General features: G+C 33.7%; 1 protein-coding gene across 6 annotated transcripts in view; it reads left to right on the top strand.

Annotated features, from left to right (window-relative positions):
• The window catches only part of CDH18 (cadherin 18), an 885,120-nt gene that overhangs the window by 766,032 nt on the left and 100,907 nt on the right, over window positions 1-18,181 (top strand). For all 6 annotated transcript variants that reach the window (XM_064479693.1, XM_064479687.1, XM_010981984.3 and 3 more), the window contains one exon: window positions 6,000-6,167. In XM_064479693.1, coding sequence (XP_064335763.1) covers window positions 6,000-6,167 — 168 coding nt within the window. The remainder of the gene's footprint in view (window positions 1-5,999; window positions 6,168-18,181) is intronic.

Raw genomic sequence — 18,181 nt, 5'->3', positions numbered from 1 at the left:
TTAATTATTTTAAATAAATCCTCCAATGAAGTATGAGCATCTGGAGGCCAGATGTCAAATGTTCTCAACTCTGGGTGGATATCTCAGGTTGAACTATTCATGAGAATCACGGAAGGGGCTTGTTTCAAATACCGATGCTGGCCCACAGCCCCAGATTCTGATTCAGTAGGTCTAAGATGGTGTCCTTGAAGCTGCATGATACGTGTCACTCCACGTGATTTTGTTATTAGGTGACCCTTGTTCCCCATTAGAGGAACACTGGGATTCCAATGCATTTTAACAGATATCACATAATAAAATAGTAGACTTTAAATAAATGAATGAGCAGTTGAGCAAATTTAGAAGCAAAATAAGCAACTGAGCCAAAATTAGTTATGTGTACCTAAGACATGGAAGAAAACTTACTGGTTCCTCTTATAAATGCATATGTGTACCTTGAAAGTGTTTGTAAGAATTTGAATGCCATGTTTTATTGCTTATTTGTTTCAGCCTTTTAGGGATTTTATTTTGCAATCTTCTGTGGTATTATCTAATAAACTAGATTTATACATTTCCATCTTAAATTCTTTTTAGTGGGTAAAAATACAGGAAAGCATTTTGGAGGATCTAGTGCTTTATATGACTATTATCAGTCAGGGAACAAAAACATATGGCGGTCTGGTGAGTCAGGTTCAACGAGTAATGTTTACAACTACGAATGAGTTTTCAAATGTTATGAACTTGTATTCAGCAGAGAGTAATTCCCAGTTACCAGTCCCTATATATCAAGGTGATTGGGGAGCAGTAGTCAGAAGGTAATTTGCAGGCAGTGGGGCACCTACAATCGTTTACCAGAAAAGTAATAAGAAACAAAACAAAATGGTACAAGGGTAATCACATCCTGTTGATTCAACCCAGTACCACAGGAGAATAGGAGGCAACAATTCTCATTAAAAATTTTGAAGTAAACATTGCTAGTGAAGCATATCAGACAAACATTCAGAATATGCCATTACTAGTTACCTGGCAAACATTGAAAAGCGGAGAGTTTTCTTTATTTTTAAACAAACAAACAATGCAGCAATTTATGGTGATTAACTTGGTTGCTTTGTATCTTTTTCTTTGCAAATTTACTTAATGAAAAGGCCACGTGGTAAGTCTTTATTATGTTTATGTAGAAGACAGAAATAAGTTATATTAAAATTAGCAGGTACATAGATACATGGCAGAAAAAGCCAAACAAACAAAAAAAGCATCACTTCTTACTTGAACTGTGTAAGTGTAGTTTATCCTAGTCTTGTACATGAGTTTAGGCTTCATCGTTTTGAAAAATATCTATTATTATTGCATATTATTTGTTGCCTGTGTGCATGTGTGTATCCCCATACATGCATTTATAGACATGACAAGATGGAGATAAAAAGTGAATAAATGTACACATTCATAATGGCAGAATTTCATCTTTCTAATTGTAGTCAAAGTATGGTCTTGACCCACTTGCACTGAAATCATCTTTAGTAGTTGTTATGGAGGCTGGGGAGTCATCCAGAGGACGCCAATGCCAGTTGACTGGCAAGCTGGAGCCAGGCCATCAGAGGCTCCTCACCCCCTCCTCTGTCCTTGTAATGTGTGTTCTGTCCACATTTCCCACAGTGGGAGCTACTTTGAAGGATTCAGTCTTGAGAGAGCAAGGTTTCAGGATACAAGATTAATATATAAAAGTCACTCTCTTTCCTATATACCAGCAATGAACAAGTGGATTTTGACTTAAAAACAGTACCATTTAGATAGCTTCCTCTATATAAATCTAACAAAAGGGGTACAAGATCTATATGAGGAAAACAACAAAACACTCATGAAATAAACAAATAAGAACTAAATAAAGGGAGATGCATTTCATGTTTATATCGTGACAGGAAGACTCAATATTGTCAAGATGTCAGTTCTTCCAGACTTTATCTGTAGATTCAATGGAATATCAGTCAAAATCACAAAAAGTTATTTTGTGGGTATTGACAAACTAGTTTTAAAGTTTATATGTAGAGGCAAAGGACCAGAATAGATAGTACAATATTAAAGGAGAAAAACAAATTAAGAAGACTGACAGTACCCTACTTCAAGATTTACTCTAAAGATATAGTAACCAAAACAGTGTGGTATTGATGAAAGAATAGACAAAAATATTGATGGAACAGATTAGAAAGCCCATAAACAATTCCTCATACATGTAATCAACTGACCTTTGATGAAGGAGCAAATGTAATACAACAGAGAAAAATGTGTCATTTTTAAACAAATGGTGCTGGAACAAATTGAGATCCACATGCAAAAAATGACACATATTTTTAATGTGTATCAAGATATTACACCCTTATCAAAAAGGAACTCATAAGGTATCACAGACCCAAATATAAAATACAAAACTAAAAAATTACTAGGAGGTAACAGAAGAAATCCTAGATGATCTTGGATATGGCTATAACATTTTAGATAACAACACCACAGTCATGATTCATGAAATAATTGATAATCTGAATTTTTAAATAATTGAAAACTTCTATACTGTGAAAAACCCTGTCAAGAGAATAAGAAGACAAGTCATAGCCCGAGAGAATATATTTGCTAAAGACATACCTGATAAAGGACTGTTACCTAAAATATACAAATAACTCTTAAAACTCAACAATAAGAAAACAAATAACCTGCTTTAAAAAATGGATCTTACAGACATCTCACCAAAGAAGACATACATATGGAAATAAGCTATGAAAAAATTTTCCATCATCATGTGTCTTTTAAAACAACAGTGGTAGAGTGCATGCTTAACATGTACAAGGTCCTGGATTCAATCCCCACTACCTCCAGTGGTAAAAAAAAAAAAAGAACTAAAATAAGTGCTTATTAAAAAATAATAAAAACAACAGTGAGATACCACTACACACCTGATAGAATAGCCAAAATCTGAATACTGACAGCACCAAAAGCTAACAAAGATGTGGAGCAGCAGAACTCATTCATGATTGGTTGGAGTGAAAATGGTACAACCATTTTCAAAGACAGTTTGACAGTTTCTTACAAGACATACTCTTAGTGTAAGATCCAGCAATCACATTGGTATTTACTTAAAGAAGTTTTATGTCCACACTAAAACCTGCACACGGATGTTTATACATTTATTCATAATCATAAAATCTTGGAAATAACCAAGATGTCCTTCAGCAGGTGAATGAATAAACAAACTGTGGCACATCCAAATAAAGGAATATTATTCAGCACTAAAAGGAAATGAGCTATCAAGCCATAAAAAGACCTGGAGGATCCTTAAGTGCCTATTGCTAGTTGAAGAAGCCAATCTGAAAAAACTACACACTGTAGGATTCCAATTGTGTGACATTCTGGAAAAGGCAAAATTATGGAGACAGTAAAAAGTCAGTATAAATCAAGGGTTGAGGGGAAGCAAGGTTGAAACACTGGAGCAGTGAGAATTTTTAGGGGAGTTAAATTATTCTGTGTGATACTGTAATGATGGATATATGCCATTATACACGTGTCCAAACCCATGGAATGTACACCACCAAGAGTGATCCTACTGTAAATTATGTACTTTGGGTGATCATGATGTGTTAGTGTGGGGTCATCAGCTGTAACAAATGCATCACTCTGATGCAGAATGGTGATGGTGGGGGAAGCTATGTGTGTCAGGGCAAGGAATGTACATGGCAACTGCACTTTCTTCATTTTGCTGAGGATCTAAAACTGCTCTAAGAAATAAAGTCAAAAAGAACCAAAAGTGTGCATCAGCTGTGTTCTAAGCTACCCCCCTTATAAGCATCTGGGCTACATTTGACAGTGGGATTATTGTATATGGGGATCGTGTTGCTATGGCGATTTGACTGAACATTCCCCAGTTACCTGTGTGCCCTCAGGGGAAGTCAAAGCTAAGCACATGCAGCTGGGCCATTCTCGAGGTAATTGAGAGTTTAAATGATTCCTTAGACAATCATTTATGAGAAAGATGTTTCCATTCTGAATATGCTCTTTTCTTTAAGTAAGTAAATTTGGTTGACAATTTTTTTTCTTTTCCCCTCCCATTTTGTGTCAGAGTAGCTGTATTACCAAAGAAGGGAGGTAATGGCAATGCAATGACATTATTGAGGTCCATGATGTAAAACAGGGGTTGTTCCCTCTTCAGTGATCCTCTTAAAATGAATAACTTTCAAGTTGAATAAAAGAAATATTTATCATTCACGTTTTAATAATAGATTTTATTTTTATAGGTTTATATTTGGCACATATCACTGTCGTGATTTCATTATAAAACATTCTGGACAATAATCTCATACAGAGTCAGGTCCCATGTATAGTGTAGTCTTTTTAGAGTGACATCTTTATTTTTTAAAATATATTAGAAAGTATATATTTCTTTCACACATTTTTGTACATTCTTAGCTTGTTCCTTCCTGCATTAATTTAACTTTTTCTTATCATATGTGTTAAAGCATTGTTCTTTTTAATAAGGATGCTTGAGGCTTTTTCATATGCATGAATTAGGTGAATCATTTATTATACTGTTATAATTTTTTTTGATAAGAGTAATTTTCATTCCTATTTTGCTTCAGGAAAATTCTCCTGAATTCCCTCAATTATATGTTTACAAGTTTTGAAAGTCAGGGAATTTCTTTCCCTGGTGCCTGTGTTTCTTCTTTCAAAGTACAAATGCAAACAATTCAGTAAAATATAATAAAAATCATATGAGTACTTAAGTGTTTTATATTCAAAACAACTAATTGACTAATCTTTCCACTTTTAAAGACTATTTTTTAACTTGAACATACAACTTTATTGTCTCCCATTATATCAATATATTGCTTGTAAAAATATCTGTTAAACTCTATAGTTGGCAGTTATTATAACTGTCATCATCCTATGAATCATGCTGCTAAGTAACCAAGTGTGTGTTTGATTGAAGCCATTGGCATCTTTCTCAAAAGTGACATGATCCAAATATTTTTAATAAAAGAAAGAAAGGTTGTTGTTTGTTTATGTTTGGAATACCAAATATATTTACATTACATTTGTATTACATATAAATATATGGATGTATATTTATTTAAATACTTATGTATAATATGGCTCATCTACATGAAGACAATTTTTTACTTTATGACATGGTTGATAGTCCTTAGGTAAACTTGACCTTGTGGAACATGTGTGTCCATTAAAATGTTTTAATGTAAGGCTCTATTGACAAAACTATCTAATTTATGTATTTGCGTGTTTGTGTGTGTGGTATGTGTGTTTACCTACATGCACATAACTATATATGGATATTTAACATTTTGTATCTCTTTATTGAATCCAGTAATAATGAATGAGAGAGTGCATTAAATGTCTCTTTTGGCACTACAAGACAAAGAATGTAACTTTTACATGTAATTTTTGGAATCAATCTCATCACTTTACTTTGCTGATGTACTTAGATCTAGCTCTGATTGTGGTTGTTATTTCCTGACAAAAACAGTTTCTTAGTCTTGATAAATATTCCAATGCCTCCTGTCTGTAATCTTTGTTCAAGAGTCTACACTCCTCCAATGTTTTCCATCATCAAACTTTTGACAACCCCGTCAGAAAACTATGTAAATTGTCCCGTAAGGAGGAAAATTAACCTCTACTCCGATCATCTCAGCTGCCATGTGTGAGGAGCACAGGTTGTAAAGTAATCAGGCCACCAGCATCAGGGGCTTCAGGGGCTTCAAGGCTGCCCCCTAGGGGCCAGTCACCCCCAGGGCCGCAAAGAGATCGATAACCTTAATTTGCGTCTCATAGATTGCTTTGTAAATAAATGTTTCAGTGAGACAGTTTTAATAACAACATTAAGGTATTATTTGTCTCAGAAGCCTGACTTTCTCTCCAAAGCATTTTATTTAAAACGACTTCTCTTAAAATTAAAAAAGAGAGAGAGATATGTCTGTTGCTTTTTTATTCAATCCATACTGATCTGTTTAAAACATGTATTACAGGAGTTATTAGAACTGCCTTACATAATATGGACAGAGAAGCCAGAGAACACTACTCAGTGGTCATTCAAGCCAAAGACATGGCTGGGCAAGTTGGAGGGCTTTCAGGATCGACCACTGTCAACATCACCCTGACCGATGTCAACGACAACCCCCCAAGGTTTCCTCAGAGTAAGTACCCCTTCCTCCGGATTGGCACTTATCACTATTCATTTACGTAATACAAAATGAAATACAGTTGACCTTTGAACAACACAGACTGGAGCTGCAAGGGCCCACTTATCCATGGATTTTTCTCAGTAGTAAGTAGTCCAGTACTACACAGCCAGACCAACAGCTGGTTGCATCTGTGGATACGGAGGAACCCGGATACAGAGGGTTGACTATAAGCTATGTGCGTTTTGGGATCGCCCAGAGGATGGACGCTCCTAACCCCTGCGTTGTTCAGAGGTCAGCTGTACTTGAATATATAATGTCATGTTACTGTTATCTTAAATGGGAGTATTTTGTTTTGTATGGTCTTCCTTCTAGCCACGAGACTGAAGAAATCACTCCACTTGCTGTCTCCTGAACCCGGTAGATAATTGTCACTTTGTTAAAGATTTCTATTTCAATTGGCATCACAGTTAAATATTAAAACTGAGACAGCCATGCTAAGTAATGATGTCCTGCATTTGCTGAAGCAGTTATATGTTACTAAGGAATTCAAATTCTTGTTCTTGGAGATTTCTTATTCAAATTCTTATTCACGGAGTTATTCAAAATACATTCAAAGTACATTTGATGAGGGCATTCCACTCTTGCATAATTGCGTATGTAAATTTTGTGACTGAAATTTTTAAAAAATTCTTCAGGTTATGAATGAATGCTTTTTACACCACACACACACACACAAACACACACACACACCATCCAACAACAAGGTACAGCTAATATAATAAAATCTGATCTCAGAGTAGAACATGAACTTGTGAATGAAGAGCACAGACTATCAAACTGTCAAGCAATTCAAGGGGAGAAAGGGCGTCGGTTCTGTGTGTTCAGAATGAAATACTGTGTATGATGTCCCCAGAGAGGGAAAGACACATGTTTGAGTATTTCAAATGTGGCAGAAACTGTGGGTAACATTTTACAGAATAACCATTAATTATCATACAAACCCTATAGGGGGGCTGTCCCTTATGTCTTTCTTACACATGATGTTTAAAACTGTAATAAAGTAGGCAATGTGGTGCCTCAATAAAGGCTTTCACAAGTCAGCGTGAATGGCCTTACCCGGCCTTATCTCTTAATATTGCTCTCAGGACACTCCACGCCTACCTGCCATGGAATACTGCCTCTTCCTAAAGCGTGATAAGAGTTTGCACATCCTTAAATCAGCCCAGAATTCTCCACACTCACATTCCTTTTTTTTTAAAAGCCCTCTTGTAGGTTTCTCTGAACTCTGTTGCAGAGTTCACTAATCCTTGTTTCCTGTTACGTGCACTTCTGTGCTATATTTATTTCCATAGGTGCATATCTCCCTCTAAGTAAGATTGATGCTTGATTAGTCTCTGTAAGCTTGAATGCTCAGACAGGTGCCTCGCCCTGGAGAAAGGATTACTAAATGAATTTGTAAATGAGTTCAGTTTCAATACTCTGTCAAACTCACATTGATGAAGGACCCTTGTTAAAGTCAGGCAAGTCAAATTCATAGTTAGGTAAAACTGCTTTAAAATACTGATTCTAGGTATAAGATTATGTGGCCTGGTTCCTTCATGTGGCTTTTGCTCTGTGAAGAAAGTATGTTTAAAGAAAAGCATAAATCGTAGATAAGTCCACCAAATTAAACCATAAAGCATAATTAAATTTTAAGTCATTTTAAAAAATTACAGAGTACTCATATTTTTTGTCACTTATTTCACACAATAGGCATATACACATATTTCATTATAAGACAAGTGCAGTCATTTTATAGGGTGAGGAGACTGATGTCCAAAGAGTTTTTAAAAAGGAAATCAGTGATAACGCTAAACTCAGTTGAATATAAACTTTATTATCACTTGCAACAACAACCTGTCTACCTTTTTTGAAGTAGATTCTACCACCACTATTTTTAAGACATATATTAATATTATAATTTTTATTATAGTAGAGTGAAAAAACTCAAGCTTTACACAGTAGGGGCTCAATAAATGTTTGATAATGGTACAAATAGTATCTCCCACATTCTCTCCCTCCTTCTCTACCTAAAAACTGATTTTAAAGTTGACAAGTCTGTTATAATTGATTTTAGAAGTCAATAGAAAATTGTCATGGTGATGAAGAGAGACAAATATATTCTGAATTTTATTTTGATTGACATAGTGGTATTGTTGAAGCATCAGTTTATAGTGTAACAATGGTTTTACCCGACAAGGACGCAGAATAAATGTACACTCTCTGCGTGAACACATCACAGCTAATGGGACCTACCTTTCTTCAGTCAGTAGCCGTCCATGCAGAATGAATGGAATGACTGGAATGACTGACAGCTGTCGACCCTGCCACACTGTAAGATGCTCTTAGTGTTTGGAAACCGACTTAGTCCACACCTAGAACCTCACACTGTGATTTGTTTACAAGAGATTTTATTTTGCACTCATACAGCACTAAACATACTGCTGCCTTCGGAATGACTGGGTGTCACCATAACGAGAGTAGCCTGCAGTAGAGCATTCTTTAATTTTCCCACAAGCATTATAACTCATCAAATGGCTCGATATCTGGGGGAAACTTTGCAAACTGCTTGGAGGAAGAAACAATACATTATGAGGACTTGTGTTCATGAGGCACTGTGAAATGTACAAATCCATATGCAGTTCAATTTATATTAAGATCATATCCCGTCATCAAATAGATCCAGTAGTCTAATTGTTTCTCTTAAGTTTTTTTTTTTCTTTTTACTGATCTAACTTTTTTCTCTCTTTACCTGTGAGAGCCGTGTTACATTCATACTGTGATTGATTGCAGTGTAAACATCTGGCACACAAAACTTTGGAAAACATTCTCTCACAGCATCTTTTACATTCTCTTTTTCTTTCTTTTATTAATTTACCCTGGCCTGAGAAAGTGAGTCAGCTTGTTACATCGTATATATTAATTTAAAGCAATCACTGTATCTTAATTTAAGCTAAATAGGTTTGAGTAAGCATTCGAGAGTTAGAGGGATCTAGACTGATAATTTGCTTTCCAAAGTCTTTACACTAGGGAGATGCAAGGCAAATAAAGGTCCAGGTGGAAGCAGGCTGCCTGTCGGTGTCAGGGAGGCTACAGGGAGAATAGAGGCTGAATGGTACACATCCAACTAAGAGGACAGCGGCTGCTCAGTTCCAGGTAATGCTTACATGGGGGCAGGACAGTATTAGGAAAGGGAGCTACGGGTAAGACTTTCAGGGAAAGAGACCAAATCAGCCCATCTATGGCTTGAATCGTTACTCAAAGGACACAAGGGATGCCCAGTTCTTCTTCAGAGAAAAACATCTCAAGGTGTAAATTCCTCAATATTAATCCTTCTATTGAAAGGAATCTACTCTACTTCTTAAGATTCTTACTATTTCCTTCTCTGACTTCAACTATGGTATAATTAAGTTATAGTTATTCCTTAATTTTTTTCCTCAGGTAGGTATAAACTCACTAATGTCTATTATTCTATATAAAGAATATGCATATAAAATCAATATCTTACATGAAAGTTCATAACACAAACCTTCTATACCCTAGATGAGGGACTTGTAGTTTGAGAATTTCCTTGTAAGTAACCTAGTTGGGGAAAGAAGAGGAACCCATGTCAAATAATCACAGTAAAACAGCAGAAACTTGTTTAACAAAACTTCCCTGAAGAGCTTGAAATGATTGCAAAATTTTAAGTGATCCAACAACTTTAGCCCACTGGTGACTAGACTTGATAAAGTACAATGTAATATTGGGGGGTATCAAGTCCTAAAAGTTCAATAGATGGCAGTATTTCCCATAATGCTGAGAATTAGAAAACTAACAAATTTGGGTAAATTTTAATGTTGGTGAGAGAGGAAGTATCACTGATGAAGATATTGACATTGATGTGATTTTGTTGATAGCAAAATATTTTAGAGGAAGGACCATTGTCTTTAATTTATTATTTATATTTTCATGAAAGCAAATATAAATAGCATATAATATATTCAGCATTAATATTTTACTTGAAACAGGAATTAAAAGAAACAAACAAGCAAGCTTCTCCTTTGATCTATCAAAATGTGAAGTGCATGTTTTAATTACCAGTAAGTTGGACTTTTTCTAGTACACTTTTTTAAAAAGGATACCTAATTTATTTTATCGTGGTTTCAGGCATCTTTTGAAACTTCTTGAGAGTTTCTTCAAAGGTCAGCATGGACTTAATTTAGACACATCCCTATGCACTTTATAAGAGGGTAGACTTTGCAGCTTCATGGTTAGTTTCCTACATATGTGAATTAGTTCAAGTTTATTCATTATGTCATCACAATATTCTATATTCATACAGAAGTCTTGTTTGTCAGCTACCGAGATATATATTAATGCATCCCACTATGATGCTATATTTTTCTGTTTATTATTTTATTTTGTATTAGTTTTTGTTTTTCTTTGTTGTGTTTGTCTAGGTATAGTTTGAAATCGTATTACTGGATACATACAGATTGAAGGCATGGTATCTATCTCTTGGATTGAAAATATTTCATTGTGAAACATCACTCTAATAATAGTCTATAACTTAAAGTCCACTTTGTCTAATATTAATATAACTATACTAGATTTTTTCTTGTTTTGGTTAATGGTTGGATGGTATGTTTTCCATCATTTTACTTTCAAGTATATTGTTCTTATTTTTAAAAAGTTTTATGTAAGCCATTAAGCTAAGTTTTTGTTACTGTTTTGTTTTATTTAATCTGGTTTCACAATTTTTGTTGTTTATTTTTATTTACTACACTTATAAATTACTGATGTATTTCTATTTGTCTACTTTCTTGCTATTTGTTTCTTTTAATTTTCTTCCCTTTTTTCTTCTTTCTTAATTTCTTTGAATTATTCATGTATTTGATTTCATTCATTTTCTATTCAATTACCATTTTATTTTACTTTATTTTTCTTTAATGTTTGCTCTAGTTATTACAATTTATTTCATTCCACCTTAAATTATAATTTATCACTTGAAAAAATTGAATGGCTTTTAAAGCAAAACTAAACAAATGAGACCTAATTAAATGTATAAGCTTTTTCACAGCGAAGGAAACCATAAGCAAAACAAAAAGCCTAGGGAATGGGAGAAAATATTTGCAAATGATGAGTCTGACAAGAGCTTAATTTCCAGAATATATAAATAGCTTATTCAGCTTAATAACAAGAAAAAACCAAACAACCCAATCCAAAAATGTGCAGAAGACCTAAATAAGCAATTCTCCAGTAAAGACATACAAATGGCCAATAGGCACATGAAAAAAAGGCTCAGTATTGCTAATTATTAGAGAAATGTAAATCAAAACTACAATGAGGTATCACCTCACAGCAGTCAGAATGGCCATCGTTAAAAAGTCCACAAACGATAAATGCTGGAGAGGGTGTGGAGAAAAGTGAATCCTCTTACACTGTTGATGGGAATGTAGTTTTGTGCAACTGTTATGGAAAACAGTATGGAGAGTCCTCAAAAAACTAAAAATAGACATACCATATGATCCAGTAATCACATTCCTGGATATATATCCAGAGGGAACTCTATTTCAAAAAGGTACATGCACCCCAATGTCCATAGCAGCACTATTTACAATAGCCAAAACATGGAAACAACCTAAATGTCCATCAACAGATGACTGGATAAAGAAATTGTAGTATATTTATACAATGGAATACTACTCAGATATAAAAAAGACTAAAATAATGCAATTTGCAGCAACATGGATAGACCTGGAGATCGTCATTCTAAGTGAAGTAAGCCAGAAAGAGAAAGAAAGATAACACATGATATCACTCAAATATTTAAAAAAAAGAGAGAGACACACACACACACACACAAATGAACTTATTTACAAAACAGAAATAACCAACAGACATAGAAAATAAGCTTTTTGTTACCAGGGGGATAGGGCATAGGAAGGGATAAATTGGGAGTTTGAGATTTGCCGGTACTAACTACTGTATCTAAAGAAGATATACAACAAGTTTCTTCTGCACAGCACAGGGAACTATATTCAATATCTTGTAGTAACCTATAATGAAAAGGAATATGAAAACAAATATATATGTATATATAGGACTGAAATATTATTCTGTACACCAGAAATTGACACAACATTATAAGCGGACTATACTTCAATTAAAAGAAAAAAAAGAAAAAGAAAGAAAAATGGAACAACTTTAAACTGTTTAGCACCATTATAACCTCTTTGATTTTTGCTATTTTTATTACCTTATATATTAAGCACTATATGAAATTGCCATTTTTTGTTGTGTTAAATTGTAAAGAATTGTGTACTAAGTCAATTATAATTTATCCTTTCTGGTGCTATTTATTCTTTCCTGAATTTCTGTGTTTCCTTCTATAATCATTTTTTTAAGGAAATTCTATATTTTCTTTAAAAATCCCTTTCTGTCCCTTTTAGTGCTGGTCTGGTCTACTATCAATGATTCTTTTTTTCTTTTTGTTTTTTCATAAACTTATTTTTTTCCTACTTTTTACAAAGTATTTCTGCTAGGGATAGAATTCTGTTTTGAAGTTTTTTTTTTTCTATTTCAATAATTAATGATGTAATGTAACTGTCTGCTGACCACCACCTTGTCTATTAAAAAGTCAGCTCTCAGTCTTATTATCATTTTACTGTAGATTAATTTATTCTACTTTAATATATTTTTCTTATTTTAAGATATTATTTGCTTTTTAGAAGTTCAGTTATACTGTGCCTGGGAAGTATTTACTTTTTAAAGAATCTGCTTTTCAGATATAAGGAATTTTTAATCTATCTTTTATTAGTTCTGGGAAATTTTGTTCAGCCTTTATTCAATTATTTCTTCTGTCTTATTTTCTTACTTCTTTCCTGCTGATTCTGGAAAGTATACATGTTCAGTCATTTAACTATGCACTGTCAGTCTATTATTCTTTTCTCTCTATATTTAATTTTTTTTCTCTCTTCTTTAATCTGAATATTTTATGTTGACCTATATTCTAGTACACTAATCTTCCTTTCCACTGTGTTTATTCTCCAATTAACCTTGTATATTAAATTTATTAAGTGTATTCTTCAGCATAGACATATTTTGGTTCTATAATTTTTACTTGACTTATTAAATATACATTATTGGTATCTGCTAAAATTCTTCACCTTTTTTTTTCTATATATTCTTAAACATATTAATTGTAGCTATTTTAAAACCCTTTCCTAATAACTCCAATATTAACGTCATATCTGGGTCACTTTATTGATTGTTTTCTTTTTGGTTTTGTTAATTTTCCATTTTTAAATATGTCTTAGAATTATTGACTGAACATTATGTATAAATGTTGTAGAAATTCCTGATTATGTCACCTTCCTCCACAGAGAGTTGTTATTTTCTTGCAGACATATAGAATATGGATTACTTAAGTTAGTTAGATTTTGTTAGAACTTTTCCCCTTATTCCTGGGAAGTAGTCCTTACTCCTAAAACCCAGTTTTTCTCTAGTATCAACTGGAGTCACAAGGATGTACTAATTCTGATTCCTAGTGCCTCATGGATGCAATGTCCACTTAGCTCTTTTGTCTTCCAGCTGTACTTTGTTTTGTCTTCTTAGAGAATCCACATGTGCAGATGTACCCTACGTGTCTATAGTTACCACAAGGAAAATTACAGTCCGATTTTTGAGTTCGTTTCTCTAACATTTCTTGTTTGTGCCTTGGTTCTCTTTTCAAGTACTGTGCCAGCCCTTAACCCCAATCTCTGTCTCCACAAAGTGCATACTTTCTGTTTGGTCTCTTTTCCCTGGCGTGGCAAATTAAAAAAGTACCCTGAGTCATTGAGAATATAAAATTTATCTTGTTATGCTTCCTTTCCATCAAGGACCATACCTCATCCAGGCCTTCCTACATGGAATGCTCTCTAATGACAGTCATTTTATGTATATTGTGCAGCTTGTGTGGTTATATTCAATGGGAGAGCTAGTCAGATATGTACCACTCCATCATGTGCAGAAGATAAATAGTATATGAATTTCATATTCAACCTGACTAAATTGAAAGTATGAATTTTGAAAGAAAGCTGAAATCCTCTAATTAATTGTAAAGCAGGCAAGTTATTAGCCTATTATAGTTTTTCATTCAGCCTTGTTAAGGACAAAATACATGTATCTATGTTATGAGATTTAATATATAAAATAAGGACAATTGAAAATTATTTTATTATACATTCATTCTATTAAACAAGATACATATGCCTGAAGAGCATATTTTTTAAACAGAGTAATAGCTATAAATAAATAAGGCATTCTTTTAATTTTAAATTGAATATTTTGAAATACTTTGAGGTTGCCTATTTAGAAACTAACCAGTCATAACATGTCATTAGTTTTATGATTTGTGCCTAGTCTATTTGGCTATATGCTGTGACAAAGTTGTAAACTGATTCTTCTTTTATTTACTTTGTTTTTTTAGGTATTGTGTTTATGGTCATGGATATATAGTTTTTAGAAATATTTTGATTGTTACTAGTTAATGTCATTGTTAGTCTTTACAGGTCAATTTCCTATTCTTCATAGCATGCTAAAAAAACTAGGAATTATTTTCAACTGGAATTTGCAAGTTTACATACTTTCAGTTTTTTATGAGTCATGCTTGTGATTGAAAGTAAGAGAATGTTAAAAAGAAAAGTGGCCCATTGTATCATTACTTTGAATAAAAAAAAAATTGTGCAGAAGAACCAGCTTTGAAGTAGTGTCTGTTGACACATGGTAACACAGGACATAGGTTAAGCAATTTTAAAGATATTCTTCCAGATTACAGTGAAGATTCTGATATAGGGCAGTTGTCCTTTTGATGTGTAACATTCAATAGCTGTAGAATTAGTCATTTATTTTATTCATGTATTTAAAACATTGCAGGCAGAGCTTCATGTAATATTTAATGATCAATATTCAAGTGTCTTTGATGGAGGAAAATCCTAGGTTTCTTATATGTCTTTTTAAAAATCTGAAAGTAGCATTTTCAATGTAAACTGTATCTGCATGAAATAATTTAAGGTAGAGATTTTGGAACCCTCTGGTTAATCTTAATAATGTCAGACATCCTGGATAAGTCATGTATCACATTATCTAACCACTTACATGTCAACCAATTTTCTCCCAGAATTATCTACTAATAAATATATATTTTATATGAAGGTAGTCACTTTCCCAAATAAATATTATTATTCATGTAATAAAAATATTAATTAGAATACATTTAATGATCAGTTAATTACAGTTGCGGTAGTCGAGGGCCTGGGGTTAATCTCAGGGAATGACTTATTTGCTCACCTGGCAGAGTTACTGAAGCAAAGACACAAGGTCTTTTAAGAAGCAATTAGAATCAATACTATCCTGGGAAAAAGTGTATTAAAAGGGACAAGCTTCAGTGAACCAAATGCTCTTTTATTATTCCCATCAAATCTTCCTTTCTTAAATGTACTTCAGCTAACCATTAACATTTTATGATGCAGTCTAAGAAATTATTTGAAAAGGATCACATATGGCAGATGAAATTATGGCATATTCAGAAACAAAAATTTGAAATAATATCTGTGTCTCTATGCCATTGGGATTCACCAATGAATTTGCCTTGGTCAATGACATATGAAACACCATAGTGCAAATCACCTCTGAGCATAAAGCTTAATGAGCTTGCATGAGTTGGCTCAGTTTCCCCTGTTCTCGGCCTCTGCTCTGATAACAGCATAACCTAGAAAGAAGCCACTCCTTCTGCCTAATGAGAAGACACTGGAACTTAGTGGAGGTGAGCAGGACAGAGCACAGCAGAACTGAAGCAAGCCGGAGATCTCCTGCGACGTGCAAAATGAGAAGAAACGATGTTTGCGGTTGTCAGTCATTGAGGTACAGGAGTTACCTGTCAATGCAACAAAGGCTGACTGATAAACCAAGTGATAATGCTTTCCATACTATTTCTCTATAGAAGCAAGTTTTGTCACCACCTACACCACCACTATGACAATAGTAAAGTATGCAGAATTGTGTTTGAAGAGCACAGTATGAAGTAAAGCTTATATAATGCTAGAAAGTGACTCATTTGCTTTGATAAATACCTCCCTAGGATAACTTGGAAGGCAGAAAAGGTGCCTAATGTGAACTCGTGGTTTTAGGAGAAGAGATTTTAAGAGAGAGTATGTGTAATATGAGTTGATTGTTATAAGCTGCATTTGATAAGGTACTACAAGGAAGAGATGCGCTCAGGGAAAAATATTGGTCTTTTCTAATAGACATGAAAGGGAAGAGGAAGAAACCAGACATTTCATGAGTTTCAGGGCTAAAAATGCAAATAGAAAAAGTTCAACAAATTAGTTAGCCTCAGAGCCTTAGGGACAGAAATCCTTGTAATGATTGCACAGAATAATTCCTGAATGACTATGAACCACTGCCATTTTTTTCTTTTAAATTTTTTCTCTTATATTTCTATAATTTTGTCCTTATTAATCCCCAATTATGTGTTAGATTTATGGTGGGGAAAATAATGTGTCCTAATTCAGTGGTCTCCGGATCAAGAAGAGCCAGATTGTGTGTGATTATAGTAAAAGATGTTGAAATCAAGCCTGGTGCCATGATTTAAAGAGTTTGGGGGGGGGGGTCAGGGAACAGAGAAATGGATTTTTCCTCTACGGGGCACACAGTTATTTGAGTGTAGAGAGCACACTGTGAACAGACTGTTTTATTTACTCACAATTGTTTATTCCCTGCCTTACCATGCTTTCCCTGTAGGGGGCATATATGTCCCTGTTACTTTAACTTTATGCTTTGCCAGTGACTGTTTTGCCAACAGAATATGAGCCAACATGTGGTAAACCATGTTTAAGAAGACACTTTAAATGCCCTTCAGTGGCTTCATTCTGTGTTCACGATCCTCCCTATGACATCCACTTAGTCATTGTTCTTATGTTGATGCAAGATAGAAATAAATATTTATGGTTGGAAGCTACCGAGATATTTTGGTGATCAATCAACACATAAATGGCTGATTGAAAACACACTATATCTGTTATCTTTAGCATTATCACTGCATAATATACTATATAGTTTTATATATCTTGCCCATTTTCTTTCTTTCTCATAAAAATGCATACTCCGTAAGGATGAGGATTTTTATCTGTTTTGTTTATTGTAGTCTTAGTACCTTTTAGGTACTGGCACAGGGTAAGTAACATTTACTGGTGTCAACAATCTAGAGTGATCCAAAAATTTATATGAAAGAGTGCATAGTCCTAAAAACTCAAGTACATTTTAGGAAAAATAATTGGGACAGGGCTGATAAAACAAAAATCAACATCCATTTGGTTTGAAAAATAAATCTAGTGGACTTTGTAGCGCTCTTAGGAAGTGGAGTCATGTTGACCATGACTTGGTATATGTCCAAGTTGGAGTTACAGATTAAAATACATTATGACATGAAAGGCTCTGGTACTATTGGTCTCCCATGTAAAAGTAGGTAAATTGACATCCAAAAGGTTTACCAAATTGATTAAGGGCATATGCTATTTGTTTTTTACAAGAAAACATGAGATTATTTTATAGCATTAGATGAAAGGAAGGTTAAAGAAGAAAGACGGGAAACATAAAATGATTGATCAATATCACTACATAAACATTAGATTTTTTTAAGCAAAAGATACAAACATAGAGAAAATAAATTACCTAGTATTTTAAAAATGTAATAGTTATAATGATAACTATATATAATTAGTGGGATTAGAAGGTTATAAAAAAACTTTTGTATTACAAAATCAGAAAATTTAGGAGCATGCAATATTACTGTAATGAAAGAGAAGATAATTTTACAGGTAATCCAAAAGTCTGGGGATATACTAATGATAGTCGACACATTTTCTTTTTAGAAAACTAATTATCATTTTAAATATAATAGAAACAAAAGTAGCTTCAATGTAATAGGAAAAGAAGACTTAATGTTTCTGATACAAATGCAT

Source organism: Camelus dromedarius, chromosome 3 (assembly GCF_036321535.1).
Source record: "Camelus dromedarius isolate mCamDro1 chromosome 3, mCamDro1.pat, whole genome shotgun sequence".
NCBI classification, from domain to species: domain Eukaryota; kingdom Metazoa; phylum Chordata; class Mammalia; order Artiodactyla; family Camelidae; genus Camelus; species Camelus dromedarius.
The sequence above is the reverse complement of the archived record's forward strand: the minus strand, read 5'-3'. Positions and strand labels throughout refer to the sequence as shown.